General features: G+C 47.6%; 1 protein-coding gene across 1 annotated transcript in view; it reads right to left on the reverse strand.

The window, feature by feature from the left end:
• Positions 1-19,901, reverse strand: part of FREM1 (FRAS1 related extracellular matrix 1) — a 149,274-nt gene that overhangs the window by 16,577 nt on the left and 112,796 nt on the right. Inside the window, exons 27-33 of the mRNA XM_075558865.1 lie at positions 14,990-15,119; positions 12,945-13,017; positions 4,725-4,874; positions 2,970-3,208; positions 1,121-1,168; positions 523-681; positions 202-330 (exon numbers count right to left, since the gene is read on the reverse strand). Coding sequence (XP_075414980.1) covers positions 202-330; positions 523-681; positions 1,121-1,168; positions 2,970-3,208; positions 4,725-4,874; positions 12,945-13,017; positions 14,990-15,119 — 928 coding nt within the window. The remainder of the gene's footprint in view (positions 1-201; positions 331-522; positions 682-1,120; positions 1,169-2,969; positions 3,209-4,724; positions 4,875-12,944; positions 13,018-14,989; positions 15,120-19,901) is intronic.

A 19,901-nucleotide genomic window follows, 5' to 3' on the forward strand; every position in this document is an offset into this window, starting at 1 on the left:
TGAAACCACTGAGTAAACATCTTCTTAATCTGTATTGGGTAAACCAAGAAGTTTTATGACTTTTAAACAGTTCTTTTAGGTGTGAAACAGTAGAGGCAGCCTGAGCTGACAGTGATGGGCGAGGTTGCCTGTTCTCTTTCTATGAGCTTATCACAGTGCACACTTCTGGGAATGGTATGTGGCTCTCGGCCGGGGTCCCACCTTGGTTTGGGGGCTCCAGGCGGTCCAGGCAGTCCCATTGCACTGATACGGCTTTTGAAGGCGTTGGTCCAGATAGAAGAGCCCCTTTAATTCCAGAGTGCAGTTCTTGGGGAAGGAGGGCAAACGGTCCTATGAGAGAGAAGGGCCATTAAGCAAGGCGCGTCTCAACTGTAAGTGGCTCCCACACCATCTTGCCCGAATCTCGCTTGTTGGGCAGGATGTATGTTGAGTAAACGGCCCCAGCGCTTGGAGATGACTGTGTGTTTAGGGCCCAGCAAACGGCTTGTGGCAGGTGAGTAGGAAGTCGAAAGATTTCCATACCTGTCTGGCGGAGTGTGAGTCCGTTGTGGATTCCACCTTATCGGCTTGAGGCCGTTGGGCCGCTCTGAGGGTTTTTTGTGGCTGGCTGGAGATGGAAGCTTTGCCCTGGGGAGTGGGGGAGCTGCCGTTCCCCAGCTTCAGGGCCACGTTCCCATGATACTTGCGGAAGTCAACAGACAACAATGAGGAAAGGCAGACACCAAGATAGCAAACAAACACAAAAATTGTTCTAAATACGAGCAATTTCTAAAATTGTGAACTTTTTGGTTTTTTTCCTGAGCTCTCAATCCTCTGAAAAGTTTTAAGGACAGCGGTTCTCAAGCTGTGGGTCGCGACCCCTTTGGGGGAATCAAGCAACCTTTCACGGGTGTTGCGCAATTCATAACAGTAGCAAAACTACAGTTATGAAGTAGTAGCGAAAAGAATTTTATGGTTGGGAGAGTCACCACAACATGAGGAACTGTATGAAAGGGTGGCGGCCTTAATGAGAAGCACTGTTTAGGAGGACTAGCCCAGTCTAAAAGAGATGAAATTATCTCTGTAAATACTCTGCATTCATAGAGTCAAGGAAATTAGGAACCCCCTCCACGTGGCTTACACGATAGATGATGTCTGTTCCATTTCTAAAAACAGAGGAGGGATGAACCTAAAGTCAACAGAAAACAAAATGTGATCAGGGTGTCGCTCAGCGATGCGACGGAATTGGGTTGAATAATAATTACCAGTGGGTTAAAGCGGTTCAGTGAAGTCTTGCTAATATCTGAACATTTTAAAGACATTTTTATTCAGATTCTCTGTGTCTAGATCATTGAAGTTTCACAAATTACTAGATCTGATCACAATGTAATAATGCTGGTTTCTGCATTAATCACCCTCCCCCAAAAAAACCCTAAACATGTTGCAAGCAAGTTGATTGCAACTTATAGTGACCCCTTAAGACAGGGTAGAACTGCCCCCATGGGGGTCAAGGCTGTGAATCCTTATGAAGGCAGATTCCTGTGTCTTTCTCCTGAGGAAGGACTGGTTCAAAAAGCAGCTGCGGGGGTGGTCATTCCATCACCCTTGAATTTAGTAGTCGAGAACTTAACCTGGTTAGGGAGATGAGACATTCTTCGTTGTTTGATAACCATCAAATACACAGAGCAGCTCCATGGTGGCTCAGTGGTTAAGAACCTCAGCTGCTAACTGAAATGTGAACCATTTAAACCCACCAGCCGCTTCATGGGAGAAAGCTGTGGCAATCTGCTACCAGAGAGATTACAGCTTTGAGAATCCTGTGGGCTCATTCAGACTAGACAGCCTTGCATTTATAGTACCCCAAGGCCCAATAAAACACATGCATGCACACATACACACAAAAGCACACATATCCATTCACACCCACATTCATAGATGTATACCCCCACATACACATTCATGTCCCCAGGGGAACACTTACAGTCACACACACACACACACACACACACTCATGAGCCTGTGCGTGGTTAGAATGGTCTGTGAACAAGGCCATTGCCATGCGTTTCACACCCATGTGGAAGGATCGCTGGCCCCGCTCTGTGTACAGAAGAGGCACTGCGAGACTGTAAAGGAGGCAGGGCCCCCCCTCACTCTGAGGTTCAAATCTGCTTCATCGGTGCTTCAGAGAACTTATCTTTGGATTATTTTAACGGGCACCAAACATAGCCACTTCCAGGAGGCCCCCAGGGAAGCATTCCCAGTGGGGAGCAGTCAGGAGTCCTCATTTCACTGGCTGACACCATCACAAGGGGTGACCTCAAAATGGCTAAAACTAGTTTGTAGAGTTTCAGCAGAAATGTATCATTTTAACAAAAACAGCCCTGTTGTGAATCATAAGAACTCTTTTGGTAAACACAGCTTACACATATTCCTGTATCTAAAAGGATCACTAAAACTCTGCTAATTTACTTTCTGAGCCTTCCAATGAACTCCGGACAGAGCTGCCATTGAGACTCTGTTACAAAGATGCTTCCAACCGCAGGGCTTATCTGCCCGGACTATGAATGTGCAATTGCTTCTGTGTTACAACAGTCGTTTCATAGTAGCTGCTTTTGTCAGAATGTCTGGTGTTATACTATGGTCGTGTGGTAATTAGTATTTGTGACTCTCGATCAACAAATATTTGGAGAATGTGGTAGTAATCATTTGAAAAGAAATAAAAGGGGGGGCTTCCTCTCAGTTACTAATAATGTAGCTGTTTGATGCAGAAAGATTTTACAAAACAATTTTGTTGCATATCCTCCAAGAAACATCACAAGAAAGCAATTTACAATTACCTTTATCCCACATTTCTCTCTGATTAAGATGGCTAATAAATGTGACTAAGGCTTCTGCGTGGTCTGGTGTGGGAGAGGCCCAAGGTGGGGGCAGGGGGGCTGAAACAGCACGAGTGACCCCACCCAGTGCCCTCCTTGGGCCCCCATGCTTACGATTCTGCCATTCCCACGGGGCCTGAGGCTCGTTCGAGAAAGCACTGTAGTATCAAAGCTCTGTGGAGTGTCTCCTCTGGGGACCTCTAGCCTCTTGGAAGGTGGACGGGGTCTTCTTTCAGGATGGAAGGAACCAAACGTGGTGGGTGAGGAGGCCCCTGGGGGCGGCAGACGTCCTATCCCCCTGTCCCACGGGCTGTGCTTGTTTTGGGTTGAGGAGTGTGAACGATGGCACTGTCCTGGAGACATAAGATGGCACACGGTCAGTTCGGTTCACACAAGCGGATAAGTGATCACGTTGACACGGCCCCCGGAGCCGCCTGTCATTAAACTTAGACGGATGGCGTTCCCACCAGATGTTGCCTGGTTGCCATTTGCCAGAACGCCTCTGTTCTCTCCATCCGCTTCCCTCCGGGCAGGCTGTGCCCTTCTGCACCATCTACAGGGTGATTATCAAGTCATGAAATTGATTTCCCAAGCCAAAAATGAAAATAATTCTCGTGATTCTATACTCATGACACCGTGTCGTTGGGGGGAAAGGCCTCAACATGGCAGTTCTGTACACTGGTCAAAGAGCACACCACAAGCAGCACCCAACACCCAGCCCTGTCCCGGATCGCCCGGATGTGGACGCTGGAGTTGCCTAAAGGTGTCAGCGAACCTGAGTGGCCGGTTTTGAAAAGGAGCATCCGACCATTGCAGAACAAAGACCCAAGTCTTCATGGGCCTGCTGGGCGGGGAGCCTAGCTATGGTCTCTGCGAAGGTAAGCCGGCAGATCTGAGGTTCGAGGCCCCTCAGGTAGTGCCCGAGTCACATCCGAAGCGTGCACTTCATGCACTGTGGGTGAGCAGAAATTTCTTGGAGGAACGGGGAGAAGAAATTTCTTGGCGGAACGGGGAGAAGCTCATTTGGTGAGGCAAAGTGGTGGGGAGGGATGCGGAAACAGAGTTTTATAAAGGACAGAGGGGAGCGTTCCCTTTTAGGACAGGGTGCGAAGAAGAGGCGGTCGGCTCCAGGTAAGGAGCAGATAGGGACCACGCGGGCCACGGCAGGTGTGAAGATGGGGCTACCAGGACCGCGTGTCCAACGCGCAATAGATGAATACCGAGAGGCTTTTGGTCTTGGGGGAAACGAGACCAGAGGCCAGGGCCTGGGCTGGTCTTTATCTTGCTTGGTTCGCAGGGCTGTTCCGCACCATAGGACCGGGCAGGACCTGCTTGGCTCTGCAGGCCAAAGTCATTCATTACTCTTCTCCACCGGCTCCTGGCTCCCCAGCCAGCTGCATCTTTCCGTCTACTTGTCTCCAATCCCTGCCTCTCTGAGAATGTTCCCGGTCACACTGCCAGAGGGGCTTGGGTGTGGGGCAGCGAGGCCCCTCTGTCAATGAAGGGAAATAATGACAGCCCTTCTCACGGGAGGGGGTGGGGGGTAATTGTCGCTGGATTCTCATCAACACTGTTTGCCCCCTCGGTGGGAACAACAAATGGGAAGGGGGGTGGGGGAGAGGGAAACAAAACGCCAACAGCGGCTGACTTGTTGCTTTTTCTCTTTCTCGAGAGAGCGCACTCTTAGCAGGAGGAAAGCCACATGAGGCAGAAGGCAACATAAAAGAGGCTCCGTCAGGACGGAGAAGGCTTTCTGACAAGAACTGCAGCACTGGGGGTGGAAGGCATTATCAAGCGCAGGGGCTGCCGAGAGCAAGCAGCCACCGCGCCAGGCAGGCTCCTGATTCCTAGATGGCCATCAAAGAATACCTCCTTTTGAGTCCAAAATTTTCACTGCAGCTTTTGTCCTGGTGCCAAGAATGGCATTCACGGGGGAGTTGAGAATTACTTCAAAGAGCTCATCATCTTCTTCGAACCCGTCATAGGTAATTGCTATATTCCACATCTTAGTTGACATTCCTACAAGAAGTAAACATTTTAATTACTCTTTAATTGCTATTTCAATCACCTAGGTGTCAGAGAAATATATTAATTAACATGTCTACCGCGAGACAGCAGTAGCCTGAGCGAGCTATTGTGCTGGGTCCCGCTGTTCTCCCAAATAATATTAAAAGACCACATTTGCTCCTGGACAATGGTGATTCCGTTTAAATGCAAACACTGTAACCAAAAAAAAAAAAAAAAAGTAAGCTGCATTATGCAAGGGATGAAAAAAATAAGGGGTTGGGGGTCGGAGGGGATGGGGGTTCACAGATGAGATCCAAGATTTTTTTTTTTTTTTGCTTCTGACCTGCCCCTTCCCTCCGTAGGAAGAAATGAGTCTCGCAATCTGGAAATCTTAATAGTGTCAAAGAAAAAGCTTCAGCCATTGAGACAGGCACTTAGGAATGATGACTGGCCGGCCCTTCATGCTGCTCATGGATCCCTTCAAATGGCGGGCTTCTAAAGACAGCTGTCTCCACCGGCTCCGGCTCCCTGGTCTACAAAAAGCTTTTTGCTGATTAGGTAATGCTCAGCCGATCGGTCCCCTTCTAAAGGGAACTTATGGGAAAGAGAGCCCGTTTCTTTCCCTAGCCTCTGACCAAGTTCATGGTTGAGGTGGGAATGTAACACTTCGGACGGCATACACGTATCCCCACCACCCGTCCCTGCTAAAATGGGGAGCAAGGCAGCCTCAGAAACACAAAATCCTAAGACTAGCAGGACCCCCCTGAGATGGTCTCCTCCTGGCCGTTTCCCATGGTCTGGCTCACAGGGCAGCCTCCTGAGCTGGGTGGCAGGGGACGTGGGGCATTTTTAGCTGGAGCAAGAAGGGCCAAGTCGAAGGCAAGAAAAGTTAGAACTGAACCTTCGAGGGCTGCGTTGGGAACACCTCGCTCATTCACTCCTCCGTTAGTGGCATGTGCGTCCACTCCCCAAAGTCCTACCTGTCCTAGTATTTAAACCAATGCCAACTGAACCCCACTGCCGTCAGGGGGGTCCTGACTCACAGAGGCCCTGTGGGAGGGAGGAGCTCAGCCCTGTGGGCGTCACAGGTGTCCGCCTCGCGAGAGTGGAAGGCGCGTCAGTTTTTTCCTGCGGCGTTAACAGCACAATGAGTAACCCACGAAGCCACCATTGTTCCCAAGGTAACAAACAAACCAAACTACTTGCTGTCTAGTCGATCCCAACACATGGTGGCCCCCGGGTACCAGAGTAGAACTGGCTCCAGAAGGGATTTCCTGGCCCTGACTTTTAGGAAGTAGCTCGCCAAGCCTTCCCCCTGGTGGGCTCAGACCACCAGCTTCTCAGTCACAGAGGGCTTAGCACTGGGCACCACCAAAAGCTCCATCAAAGGCTACTCTTAGCTACATGCAGGTGTGTTGGACAGAGCAAGATTTCCAGATCCCTGGTTAAACTTTCGACATCAATTGGTCTTCTTAGAACAATTACACCACCTTCACAAAAACAAAAAACATTAAGTTGAAGCTACGTGACTGTGACGCTACTCGATGCTCTTGAGTCGGCTCCCACTCCCAGCAAACCCTCCGCACAGCACAGGAACCCCTGCCTGCTCCTGCGCCATCCTCCCGTTGTTCCCACGCTTCTCTGTCGCTCACCCTTCGCCTTACCAAGCACAGTGTCTTTCACCAGGGACCGGTCTCTCCTGACAGCATGTCCAAAGTACATAGGATGAAGTCTTGCCAACTGGCTGTACTTCTTCCAATAATGATGTATTTATATAAACTCCCCTCAAGGAGCCCTGGCGGCATACAGCTTATACCTTGGATTGCTAACCACAAGGTCACTGGTTTAAATCTACCAGCTTCTCCTCAGAGGAAAAATGAGGCTTTCTACTTTCGTAAAGATTTACAGCCTCAGAAACCCACAGTGGCAGTTCTACTTTGTCCTCAGGATCCCTCTGGATCAGAACCCACTTGGTGGCCGTGAGTGAGTGAGACATAAATTCCCATCTCAAGGATGGGTATGTCAATCTCCTAAAATATCTCTGTTGTACACAGTGTGTACTGACCTTTACGTTAGGTGTTGGATGTTACCAAGAAATGCACTATCAGCTAAGCCCTACCTAAGAGAGTTAACAATGTTCTTGAGGCAATACGTAAATACTAGACAAGTCAGACAGTGATGTACAGTTAGCTATGATTAAGAAATCCTGGTATCGTGGTGGCCAAAGCTTTGGGCTGGTAATTCAAACCCATCAGCCACTCTGTGCGAGGATGGTGAGGCTGCCTGTTTCCAGGGAGGTTGACAGTTCCACAAAACCCTGTGGAGCAGCGCTAGTCTATGGAATAGTCCCACTGTGTGGAGCAGCTCTGCCCTATCAGGTTGGAATCAACTCGATGGCAGTGAGTAGGCTACAGAGGAGCAGCTGCCAAAAGATATAGCCAATTGACACAAAAGCAAAAACACAATTACTATTGCCTCAGCTTTAACTCCTGGTGACTGTGCATCAAACTACAATTACGTCAGTGTCTGGTGTTTTCTTTTTTTTAAGTGCATTTCCAGACCTCCCTTCCAAGGTACCTCTGGGTGGACTTGAAACTTCAGCCTCTCAGTTAGCAGCTAAGTAGCACTACCCATTTTCACCGCCCAGGGATTCCAAAGAGAGGGGGGCTAGATGGCAAGCCCTCCATGTATTCAGAGAAGGGAGAGGGTGTCTGGGGCTCCAGCATGGGCAGGATGGGGAGGAAGGAAATGGGAGATGACATGAGCAAAGGCAGGAAGAGAGCCTTGGGGAGACCTCGATCAGCAAACAGTGCATACTGGCTGGTTGGAATAGCAAAGTCAATAAGCCAGTCTGTGGAGAGCCCTGGAAATAAGATGGCTGGGTTCCGATGTTAAACCACAGGTAGGAGGGAAGCTTCTGGAATAAAGTGACACTGGAATTGGAGATTTTTAAAACTCAACCAGAGTATGTATGGAACAACTTGGTGAGCCAATCAAATGCGCAGAGTGCCTAGAAGTTGAGAGACCACCCAGGTAGCTGCTGTCATAACACTGACTTAAAGAGATATGGACCAGACAATACAGACTATCTACAAATCCCAAGAGCTCCAGTACTCAGAGAATCATTTTGATCCCCCACCCAAAACTCAAAGGAAAAGCATTGTTTACATATAAATCCAAGAGTGAAAAAATATTTCCAAGCCCCCAACTAATTTGCCCTCTTGTGCTGGATACATTTGACAGGAGGAAAAATTACAGTAATCCCAAACACAACACACAAGACCACAATTACGTAGCTTTTAATTTAGCAGGGACCCGTGGAGTAGAACCAGGTGGTTGGAGAAAATCTCCTCCAAGTTTCGTGTGAACGTTTCTGATAACGTTTGTCCACATTTCAGCCTGGTTTCTATGTCTACAAGGTGTGCCCATGAGACCGCTCTCATTTTAGGTGAATGAGATTGGAAGTAAAAACTTTCTTGTATGTGTGTTCTCTCCCAGCCCCGACATTCAAGGTGCAAAGTATTCGTTAAGACACTGAGATACAAAAGGTGTTTTCTAGGGTTCCCACTGACCTCCTGTTCCCACAAAACAAAAGGTGCTGAAGAGGAGAGAGAAGTGACATTTTATGCAGACGTGTCCACTTGACAGACAGCACCGGCTAATTCCTGGATATTTTCCTGCAAAGCAGATCTCTTTATTGCAAGACAGTTTCACAATGTTTTGTAGTAAACGCTGCTCTAGAGATCTGTTCCTTTGGAAAACATTTTGACGCTGCGGAGTGATGGAATCCTAATTAAGAAGGCAGCGAACCCTACAAGAGCACAGACTGCTAAGAGAAGGCATCATTCTCTTAAGACTATTTACACGTCTTTCAATCACAAGACGCCACATAGCTAAGTTCAAGGCAGGTGGGATTAGCTTTGGGGTTCTCACAAGAGCTGCAAAGCAAAGCTTCCTGGAATATCACTTGATGGACTGAAGAGTCCCTCCATTTCTCCCAGCGGCTGCCCAGAGTTCCCAAACATAAAACAGCCCAAGGGCTTTGGAAAGCCCACTCTCTGATTCTTTGGCAATCATGGAAGCTGCTGTTTTTCAAGACATGAACAGACCAGAATCCTCTGGGCAGAAGAGAAGAGGAAACACCAGATGCAGAGGGACAAGGATGCACAACATAGAACAAGGGACACAAATCAATAAGCATTTATGGGACTTGTGGACGGGGGCCCTGGAAAATTCTCTAAAGCAAAACTTCACTTTATGAAATGTCTGGTGACTACCAAATGAGCAAAACCACAAACCACCAAGTGTTGTATTATTTAAGTGATAAGGCAGGCCTACATTACTTTCTAAAAATGGCTCTAAAATTGTCAGACTCTTCAGAGCCCCCACCCCTGAAATCATTTGTATACTCTCAAAACAGCGTGCAAGTTCTCCTAGACAGAGGAGTTTGTCTTATCCCAGGGAATCTCTCCAAGTGTGCTACATTTGCCTTTTGCCTTCAGACCCATCCAAACATGGCCCTCCGGTGGTGTAGCGGTTAAGCGTTGGACTATGCAAACACATGGTCTGGCAGTTCAAAACCAGCAGCAGCTCATCTGGAAAAAGACTGGATTTTCTACTCCTGTTAAGAGCTACCGCCTCAGAAACACGCAGGGGGGGGGGGTGTCACTGTGGGTCAGCATTGACTTAATGGCAGTGAGATACGTGACTCATCCAAAGAGAATACCTGGTGGGCTGCCAGGTGGACCCACTAGACGCCCAAATCATTCTCACTCTGGTGATGTGCCGGCCTCAAGTCATACAGAGGACGTCTGGACTCAGGAAGTCAGGCCTGTGGGGCTGCCTTAACATGAAGAACAGAAAAGTGCACAGAGCAACTGCAGCCGACCACTGTATCTCAGGTGCGCGCTCGGGGGAACATCAAGCTCCTCAGAGGAGTAGCTCCCCCACAACCCGTGGTCACTGACTGAGCCGACACATGCTCACCAGAAAGCTAAATACCACAGCAAAGAGGTCTATAACAGTTAGGAGGGGGTGGGGGGCTGAGACATGGAAACGGAAGGGTCAACGCCTCTCATCCACTTGTGACAGGCATTTCTTTTGGTCCATTTAGCTTGGGGGTGGTGTTGGTTCTAGGCCACTTTGGCACATCTATGCCAGGAGCATGTGAAAACAAGAGTTAACCCACTGCTCTCCAGAGTAGCAGAGCCCTGGCTGCTCCCACACTCTTGTCCAGTCCTGTCTTGATCCAGCCTCTCCCAGTCCCTGGGGAGGGGGAGCTAGCAGTGCAGTACTGTGCGCTGGGGCTCAATGCGCTCATTCCTAGAAACCCGGAGGGAAGTGTGGCCCTAGCCTCAGCATTTTCTGACTCTCACCTCACTGGGGTGAGAGTGCTTTTGTGTTCAATCTTCAGCCTGGCGTTTCCGTCTTTTGCTCTGACCAACTAGGGAGAAGTCAGCCAGAAGGCTCTTCGGAGGGAGGATGGAGACTTTCATCTCATGTACGTGCACAAGTTCTCAGGGGAGACCAGTTCCCAGGTGAGAGCAGGCTTTGTAAAGTAGAAGAATGGTGGAAGAGAGGAAGGCTGGCAAAGAGATGAATGGCCACAATGGCTGCAACAGTGGATTTAAACGCAACCACAGCGGTGAGGGTGGTGCACAATCAAACACTGAAAAACCAAGCTCGGTCATCAGATCAATTCTGACCCTTTGCCACCCATCAGTCAGAGTGGACGTGTCTCTGTGGGTTTCTCAGACTGTAAATCTTCATGGAAGGAGAAAGCTGAGTCTTTCTCCTAAGGATCAACTGGTGGTTTTGAACTGCTGACTTTCTGGTTAGAAGCCCAACACTGTCACTAGGACTTTCCCTGGTGCCTGTACCAGGCAGTGGTTTAGTCTCTCGCTCTTTTTTTTTTTAATTTTAATTTTGTAACATTTTATTAGAGGCTCATACAACTCTTATCACAATCCATACATATACATACATCAATTGTATAAAGCACATCTGTACATTCTTTGCCCTCATCATTTTCAAAGCATTTGCTCTCCACTTAAGCCCTTTGCATCAAGTCCTCTTTTTCCCCTCCCTCCCCGTTTCCCCCTCCCTCATGAGCCCTCGATAATTTAGAAATTATTATTTTGCCATATCTTGCCCTATCTGGCGTCTCCCTTCACCCCCTTTTCTGTTGTCCGTCCCCCAGGGAGGAGGTCACATGTGGATCCTTGTAATCGGTTCCCCCTTTCCAACCCACTCACCCTCTACCCTCCCAGTACCGCCCCTCACACCCCTGGTTCTGAAGGTTTAGTCTCTTGTATGCAGAGTTGCTATGAATCAAAGCCGACTCGGCAGCACTAAGAGCAACAGCTTAGAACACACACGTCCCCTGGGACACCTGGAAGGACACCTTCCAGATTTTTCCATGGCTAGTTGTTCTGAGGCAGTATTTTCCAAAAGATGGAACATCCTTGAGACCAGGCACCATACTTTCCTACTCCCTACACTTAACATTTGCTACACATTTCAAGCAAGATATATGCTGTTGAATTCAGTAAGATTTCCCTGTAGAGCAGCGGTTCTCAACCTTCCCAATGCCGCCACCCTTTAGTACAGTTTAATACAGTTCCTCATAAAATTATTTTTGTTGCTACTTCATAACTGTCATTTTACTACTGTTATGAATCAGGCAACCCCTGTGAAAGGGTCGTTGGAACCCCCAAAGGGGTCACGACCCACAGGTTGAGAACCACTGCTGTAGTGCGTCCTTCCATCAGCCTATTCTAACAGGGAGTATTTGGAAATACCCTTCAGGAACCCATGTGAATAGAACATTTTGGGAACATTTGCATGTAGCATTTTTTTTCTTTCATGGTTGTTTTGATATTTTAAATTTGCCACTTGTTATTTTCTGCTCATTTGAGATGAATATTCACTTGAAATTTTTTTAAATGAGGCACAGTCCTAGAGAAAATATTTATAAAACAAATATTCGATAAAGGACTTGTCTCCAAAATATACAAGACTTTTGAAGTCAACCATGAGAAAAGGAACAACCATTTAAAAAGAGGGGCAAAAGATCCGAACAGACACATCACCAAAGAACAGCTACAGATGGTAGGCGAGCCTAGGAGAAGATGTGCAGCAGTCTGCTATTAGGGCATCGCCGGTGAAACAATGCGATGCCCCATCTCACTGACTAGCATGGCGAACATCCAGAGGAAAGACAGCAGCAAACGCTGATGGGGATGGGGAGCAACGGGAATCCTCATCCGCTGCTGCTAGGAATGCAAAACGGCCCAGGCACGTTGGAAGGCAGCCTGGCGGCATTTATTTAGTTAGTTTTTCCAAGCTAAACAGAGGCTTACCACCCCATTTAGCAAGTGTGCTCCTAGGTGCTTCCCCAAATGAGTCGAAAGCATACGCCCACCCACACACAAAACCTGCACACACACGCTTAGAGCAGCCTCGTCACCACGGCCCCACATTGGAAGCAACCAGGATAGCCTTCAATAGGTCAATACACAACTGCACAAGGGCACATGGATATCGAGATACAGGAAAGGGCTGTGCGGCCCCGGGGGCACATTGCTACGGGAAAGAAACCAGTCTGCAAGTGCCACATGCGCAGTGGCCCCAACGACTGGGCATTCTGGAAAAGGCCAACGACCTGAGTGTGAACTACATCTGGGGCTCAGCGGGATGGGCAGAGGAGGGTTGGAAAGGTGCAGCGGGGCACAGGGCCCTTTTGGGGCTGAGGGGATCCTGTCACTGGCACTGCAGGGCAGACACGCGCACTATGGATTTGCCAGACCCGTCAACGACAAAATGTGGAGAGCGAACGCAATGGCCAACGCATCTCGAGCCTGCAAACATTCATCACAGAGGACAGGGTGGGGTGGGGGGGCGGCGGGGAGGGAGCGGTGAGAGACAAGAGACAGCAATCTCAACACATGTGTCTCTTTCCGAGCGGGGTCAGACAGCTCCTAGAAGAGTTTCTAGTTGGCTAGAATTACATTATAGCCCCATCTTCTCTATAATCCACAGTTTCTGATAAAAATTGACCACAAACTATAGCCACAAACATACCTGGATCAAACTGAATCAGCTTAGATCGAGACACCGTGAAATCCTTTCCAACCGTAGCTGACCCCGGGTTGACCTAAGAGGAGGAAATGACTTTTTAAAATAAAAGCAAATGTTTGGTAACAGAGAAACTTCTAGTCTCCCCACCATTATTCTCACGTCATGCTCTTAAATCTGTTTTTAATATAAAATGGTTTTTTAAATTGCAATGAGCTGTATATTTTTTTGCAATGAACTATTTTAGATACATATTATATATGTCTTCCTCAAAGTTAACTTTCTGCTAGAAACATAGCAGAAAGCAAAAACATATTTTTTTGCTCCTCTTTCACAAATGATTTCCTTACTGGGGAAGATCACATGAGTTTAAACAAGCTCTCTCTCGCTCTCTCTGTGGTGTGTAAAATTTTATTTTATTTCATTTCCTTCGCCCCTTCCCGACATCGGTCTAACAAGAGTCTGGGTGGACGGGGGCTGGAGAAAAGAGGGCCACCGGGGTAGGCATTATACCAGCTCTGTGCATCCTCCGAGCTCCAGGGGGCGGAAATCCTTTAGATTTGATTAACTAAATCACGTCTGGTCTGTTTCCCTGTCTGGGGGGATCGCTGCTCTTCGTGGCCAGGGGTGAGACGTGAATGTGGGCGTTGTGCACAGCCAGGCAATCCACATCCAGGACCGAGGGCTTAACAAGCTTCCAGCAAGTGAGTGGGCAGTGGGCTTTTCATTGGATTTAATGAAGCTATTGACTCCTATCCAGCTCCAGAGTGAAAAACCAAAGAGCTGATTGAAGGAATCTATCCCCCTAACTTCTCCCAAAGGGTACCTAGCCATGCACTAAGAACAGTGTCCTGGGCTAGTTTAAAGAGCTCATTGAATGAAAACCCTTGATTAAGTACAAAGGATTTCCAATTCATAGAGACCCTATATGGAAGAGTAGAATTGGTTTATAAGCTGGGGATCGGGTGGCTCTGTGGGCTGGGCATTGGTCTGTTAACCACCAAAACCCACCAGCTGCCCTGAGGGAGAAAGATGAGACTATTTGCTCCTGTAACGATTTCCTTTTGGAAGCCCTACATGGGGACACCATGGCAACAGTGTGGGTTGTTTTGAATTGTTAGGAGATTGCCAGGTCTCTCTCCTGTGGAGCTGGGAGTTTTTATCACTTTCCCATCAGGGGTCCTTTGTGGGTGCGATGAGCAGTTTAAGATAATAAGCTTGGGAAAGTGGGTTGCTATATTTCTACCATGTTCTTAAAAGGCAGAAAGTGCACTATTGAAAACTTAAAAATTCCCATTTCTGTGGCCCTAGCTGCTACCTCATGTCAGGTCAAAGGTGCAAAGAGCTATTCAGGGATCTGCAGCGTTGACATTTTGCTGAAGAGAGACTTAGTGCCAAAGCCTCCATGTGCTGTGTGTTGGCATTGCCAAGGCCCCCCTCCACAGCCTCTCCTTTGAGGAGGGGGCGGCCCCTGGACACCTGCACCTACCATATGCCAGAGGCGACATCTCCCTGCATGGTCCCTGCACGTGCAATTGCCTCGTATTTGGTACCACTGAGTTACAGAATCCATGTAGGGACAGGAGTGGTGTGAGGCAAGGAGCTGGAGAAATCCCTCAAAGAAAGGCGTATGATTCAAACCAAGTCAGACAGCATTTGTAAAAGTGTCTGTTTCTTTCACAAAGTGGACAACATTTTGATGAATCTCTTATATACAACATCTCTTTCCAAAGCAAAATATGATTTAGTTGAATGAGGATAGGTATAGCTCCCTATAAAATAAAACCTCAAAACTTAAAGAGTTTACAGAAACAAACCATCACATTTAAAAGCTGGAAACAGATTTTTAAAAATCATTCAGGAGTTAATAAATATAGATAAGTGAAGGGCCAGGGTGCATGGGAATTTTGAACCTAGACGTTTCTGCGGACTGGGAAGGTCCTAGAGTCGGGCATGTCCCTGGTCACTCTGAATCCTTCACTGAAGATAATCAGTGGCATCAACCAGTAGCAATATTTGGAATCTGACCACTTACACTTGGGAGACATTACCTTCACATTCACAAAGGCCGAGTCCAGGATGTATCCCTTTCTGGTGATTTCCAAAGGCAACACTCCCACATCCTCACAGACTTCGTGCTCACTCTGGGCCCATTCGATGTGAGACCACTTCAATTCTAAACTGTGCACAAAAGGAGAAGCAAGGGAGGGTGGGAAAAAATCATGAGAAATACACAGCGAATCCTTGGGGGTTTCTGCTGCCGAGGAGACGGAGCCACCGATGAATGTCATGGTGGCAGAGGTAGCTCATCTATCTACCCCAATCGTGAAAATCCCTTAATGTTGTTGGCTACATTTGAGAAACGTACCAAAGGGTGGTAGCTAACAGCTCACCCACTCCTTCTGCTGCCTCTGTGAGGCAGACGGCCAGCTGTTTGAATTCCACGGGGAACATGAAAAAGTACAAGACTTGCTCACACCTCACCTTTATGCATGACCGAGAGACTTGGACTCAGCTTGAGTGGTTTAGACCAGAGCACGCGCACTGCTACAGATAAGAGCCTGCAACATGGGGAATCCAGGATAGATCAACCCCTCAGGGCCAACAAGGAGAGTGGAGACACCAGAAGGATTAGGGGAGGGTGGGGGGAGAAAGGGATAATCGATCGCCAGAATCAACTAGCACCCCCTCTCAGGAGGATGAATACCGGAAAAGTGGATAAGGGGCGACGGAGGACAATGTAAGATATGGACAAACTAATCTATAACTGATCAAGGGTTCCTGAGGGAGGGAGGGTGGGGGAGGGAAGGGGAAGAAACGGGGAGCTGATATCAGGGGCTCAAGTGGGAAGAGATGCTTTGAAAATGGTGATGGGGGCCTATGTGCAAATGTGCTTGACACATTGAAGGAGTGTATTGTGATAAGAGATGTAAGAGTACTTTTAAAAAAAGAAGAAGAAGCAGAAACTGTAGTTCAGGGACATTCAGTTTGTGAAGGCCACTGATAAGACACCTTATCTCTGATCTTCTGGGCTTCCTTGTTAGTGTTCTAGCTACTTCTCTTCCTTGAACTTGGGTTCAGTTTATTACCATAACACGCCATACTTGCAGATGTGGCCCAGAATTAAAATGTACACATGCCTTATAACCAACATCCAACCTTTTTTCTGGGCACCTAAAATGTAGCTCAGATGTATCCATACAACTGAATCAATCTGCTACAAAAAGCGGAGCCCGGTTCCCATAGCATCTCTAGTGAGCCTGATGCGTGATGAAAACAGTCTTAAGTTCCATAATGTGGAGCGGTCCTTTCTTTTACTGAGATGAAGAAAACTGAGACTCCCAGCAGACAAACAACTGGCTCACTTTCCAAACACCATGACAAAGCCAGTCGGTTTCAGGGAGAAAAAATTCCAGCATGATTCGGATGCCTGAACGCCTACTCCTCATTTCACCTCTGCGCCTTTATTGGAGTTCAGGGTCCTCCCACAGAGCAACACCATTTCATATTGGCCTGAAAATGTACTCTCTTTGGAGACAAGAGAACTTGAAATGCCTCAACTAAACGTCTCTCTGCAAATGTCTCCTTGATGCTAAGAGTTGGAATCTGCTGGATGGCGGAGGGCTTGTAGACATCAGTCCTCTTCCCTGACGTCATTTCCGGAGCCCAGTTGCGTTTGTGTTACCTCTCGCCCTTTTATCCTATGGGTACAGAACCTCGGTGCTTGCCTTTGGTCTGGGCCCCAGCACTGCTCATTGGTTTCCGGTATCTCCCACTGGCTGGAGTTTATTTTGCGGCATTAGATGTTGTGGGGGTCACTTGCAGAGACTGGGGCTCTCGGACTTCAGCGTTGCTCTCCAGCCTAAGGGTCATGGTCTTGTCCGGTGGGGATGGTGTGGGAGCGTGGAATTATTACAAGGCATTCATAATTTTACATCATCTCACTTCCGCAATCCACAGATCTAAAATGTATCGGGCACTCTGGATTACATAAAATTGGAAATGAGCTTTTTATATTAAAAATTATGGGGATTCTCATAGATAGTTGATGCACCTGAATTCATAGCTGGCATGAAATATCACAAAGGAAAGAAACATGTGATTAATGAAGCACTGAAGACTACGCATAAGGAAACTGGCTAAAACAATTCCTAAAGGATCCACATAAATGAGAAAAGGAAACAAAAATCAGCAGGAGGGGTGTAGGGAAGAAAACAGAAAGATGAATAGGGAGACAAGGAGGGCGGAGGACCAGAGTGAAATCAATACGTTTGGGTGGATTTACACTGTGCTTGAGTGAGGTTCAAATGAACGCCAATGTCAGTTGCTCTGAGACTCCATCCGTTGCTAATGATAAGCAAAAATGTATCCATGCCACTCCACAGATCCAGGGGCCCCCGAGGGCCGACAACTAGATGCAGTCTGACTGCAAACCTGGATTCAGAAGGGCACCATTCCCAGAGATGCTCCTTTCAAACCCTCAGTGTTGGGGGGGATGTTTGTGCATTTCTCCACGCAGTGCCCCAGACACCTGCAGAACGCTGAGCGGTGACAGTTCCCATTCCACAATAGTCTATTTTCTTATAAAGATCTGCTGCATTTTCAACAACATTTTAAATTCCATATCATTGGCCTGAGTAGTGACCTATCGATCGAATTAACTTCTGCCCCAGGGAGAGGATTTGTAATGTTCTCTATCATAAATGCTAACGACATCACTAAAATGCACCAGAATACGTCTGAGAGGAAAGCACAGCAAGGCTTGTGTCACGTACTTGGGACACGTGGTCAGGAGTGACCAGACCCTGGAAAAGGACTTTCTGCTTGGGAAAGCAGCAGGGCAGAGAAAATGAGGATGACGTCAACGAGGTTGCCACAGTGGTGGCATCGATGGGCTCATGCATAAGAACAGCTGTGAGGCTGGCAGGGACAGGGCAGTGTGTGGTTCCGTGGAACACGGAGTCACTATGAGCTGGAACTGGCTCGGGGACACCTGACAACAAGAAAGTGAACCAGAGACACTGTAAACCGTGGGTATAGAAATGGATTGGGGACTCATACTTAATTCTAGTTCCTATCCAAGAGCAAGTCATTTTTATGATATGGCCCCAACTCCAGACTCACCCTCATGAAGCAGTCACTGAAGATGCGGGGTTTGTTTGTTTGTTTGCTTCCTGTTGGAGTTTTATATAATGTTCTGTATGGAAATTCCAGAATAGGTAAATCTATAGAGGCAGTAACTGGACTAATAATTATGGAGAGGCAGGGCAGGGGAATAATTCCCTAGAGGCAGTGAGGAGAAATGGAGAACTAACAGCAATGAGTAGGAGATGAAAATATTCTGAAATTGATTGTGGCAACTATTACGCAACCCTTCTTAATGTGAACGAACAATTAAATTAAATAGCCTGGCACTTGTCATGCTATCCTGAAACCACCAGCCTCTCCGTGGGAGAAAGATGGGTGTTCTACTTCTCTTAGAGAGTTCCAGTTTCGGAAACTCACAAGGGTAGTTCTGCCCTGTCCTACAGGGTCACTATGAGTCAGCATCAACTCAACGGCAGTGAGTTTGGTTTTTTAGTTTATATATTTTCCAAGAAAAAACATTTTTTATGGTGAGGCAGTTGCCTACCTACAGGATGTGCACAACATGTTCTGAATGTATTTAGGTTTTTTAAAGCACTTAATTTGAGGAGTTCACTCTGCTCTGAGATTCTGGTTGCTGGAACTTGATGCAAACACATGGAAGAAAAGTCAGAGAGGTGACCACGTGGTAATTGACTGCAAAAGGCCAAACGGTGGACATCGTGAAATTATCCAGATGCCTCCCAGAAGGAAACACTGGGAACTCTGAAACATTCTGGATGTGTAGATGTCTTGCAGGCATGAGGGGTGATCCCAGCCTTTACGCGTTAATTACAATTTCCGTCTCCATGTTAAGGCCAGAAGCGAAAGTTTATGTGAAATGCCTTTGGCCATCATTTCAGTTACTCGGCAGAAGGGGAAAACTCAGTAAGTCCTGAATCCGAATGTCTCCGTCTTAGAACAATTGCCATCTTGGTGCAGGAACTGCCCAGTGCCTCATAGACCGGCGAGCAGCATCCTTGGTCTGCAGTCCCTAGAAGCCAGCGGCACCACGTCCTCCAACCACCACGGCCAAGACTGCCTCCCAACCTTGGCATGTGTCCACACTGGTGAACTACTCCTCTCGGCAGCTTTGGGTTTTGACTGAGACAGAAAAGCTGATTGACTATAAAAGCTAATTTTTGTTCCTGACAACCGCTATTGTGAATGAAGAACATAGCTAGGGATTCTCATGGTCATTGAGTTTATGCCAACTCATAGTGACCCTGTAGAACAGGGTAACCTTCCCCGGTGGGTCTCTAAGACTGTACTTCTTTATGGGAGTAGAAAGTCCTGTCATTCTCCCGAGAGTGGCTAGTGGTTTTGAACTGCTGACCTTGCACTTTGCAGCCCAACGCAGGATCCTTTAGCATGGGACAGTGGAAACAAATTGATTGGAATTTTGGCTCTTCTGCCATTCCCTGCCTCTAAAAAGTCATGCGTAAGAAAAATTATTTAAACACCAATTTAAAAGCTGCAGCCCCCTTATCCTGCAAGATTTTTTTTTCATTTTCCAAAATAGGCTATCATATAAACACACTATTTCATTTACTTGTGCACTATGTATGCTACAAGAAGACAAAAGTCTTTGATTCAGTCATGCATTTCAAGCCCCCGAGGAGTGTCCAGGAGGCCTGGTGGGGCAGTGGATTATATGCTGGCTGCTAATCACAAGGTCGGCAGTTTGAATCCACCAGCGGCTCCATGGGAAAAAGCCGAGACTATCTGCTTCTGAGAAGATTTCTCCCTTAGGGAGTAACTCCACTTGATCCTATATGGTGACTGGGAGTCAGAATACACTTCCCTGGCGGGGGGTTATTTGGGCCAGGTGTCTAGCAC

The sequence above is a fragment of the Tenrec ecaudatus genome, chromosome 10 (genome assembly GCF_050624435.1).
Source record: "Tenrec ecaudatus isolate mTenEca1 chromosome 10, mTenEca1.hap1, whole genome shotgun sequence".
Lineage (NCBI taxonomy): Eukaryota > Metazoa > Chordata > Mammalia > Afrosoricida > Tenrecidae > Tenrec > Tenrec ecaudatus.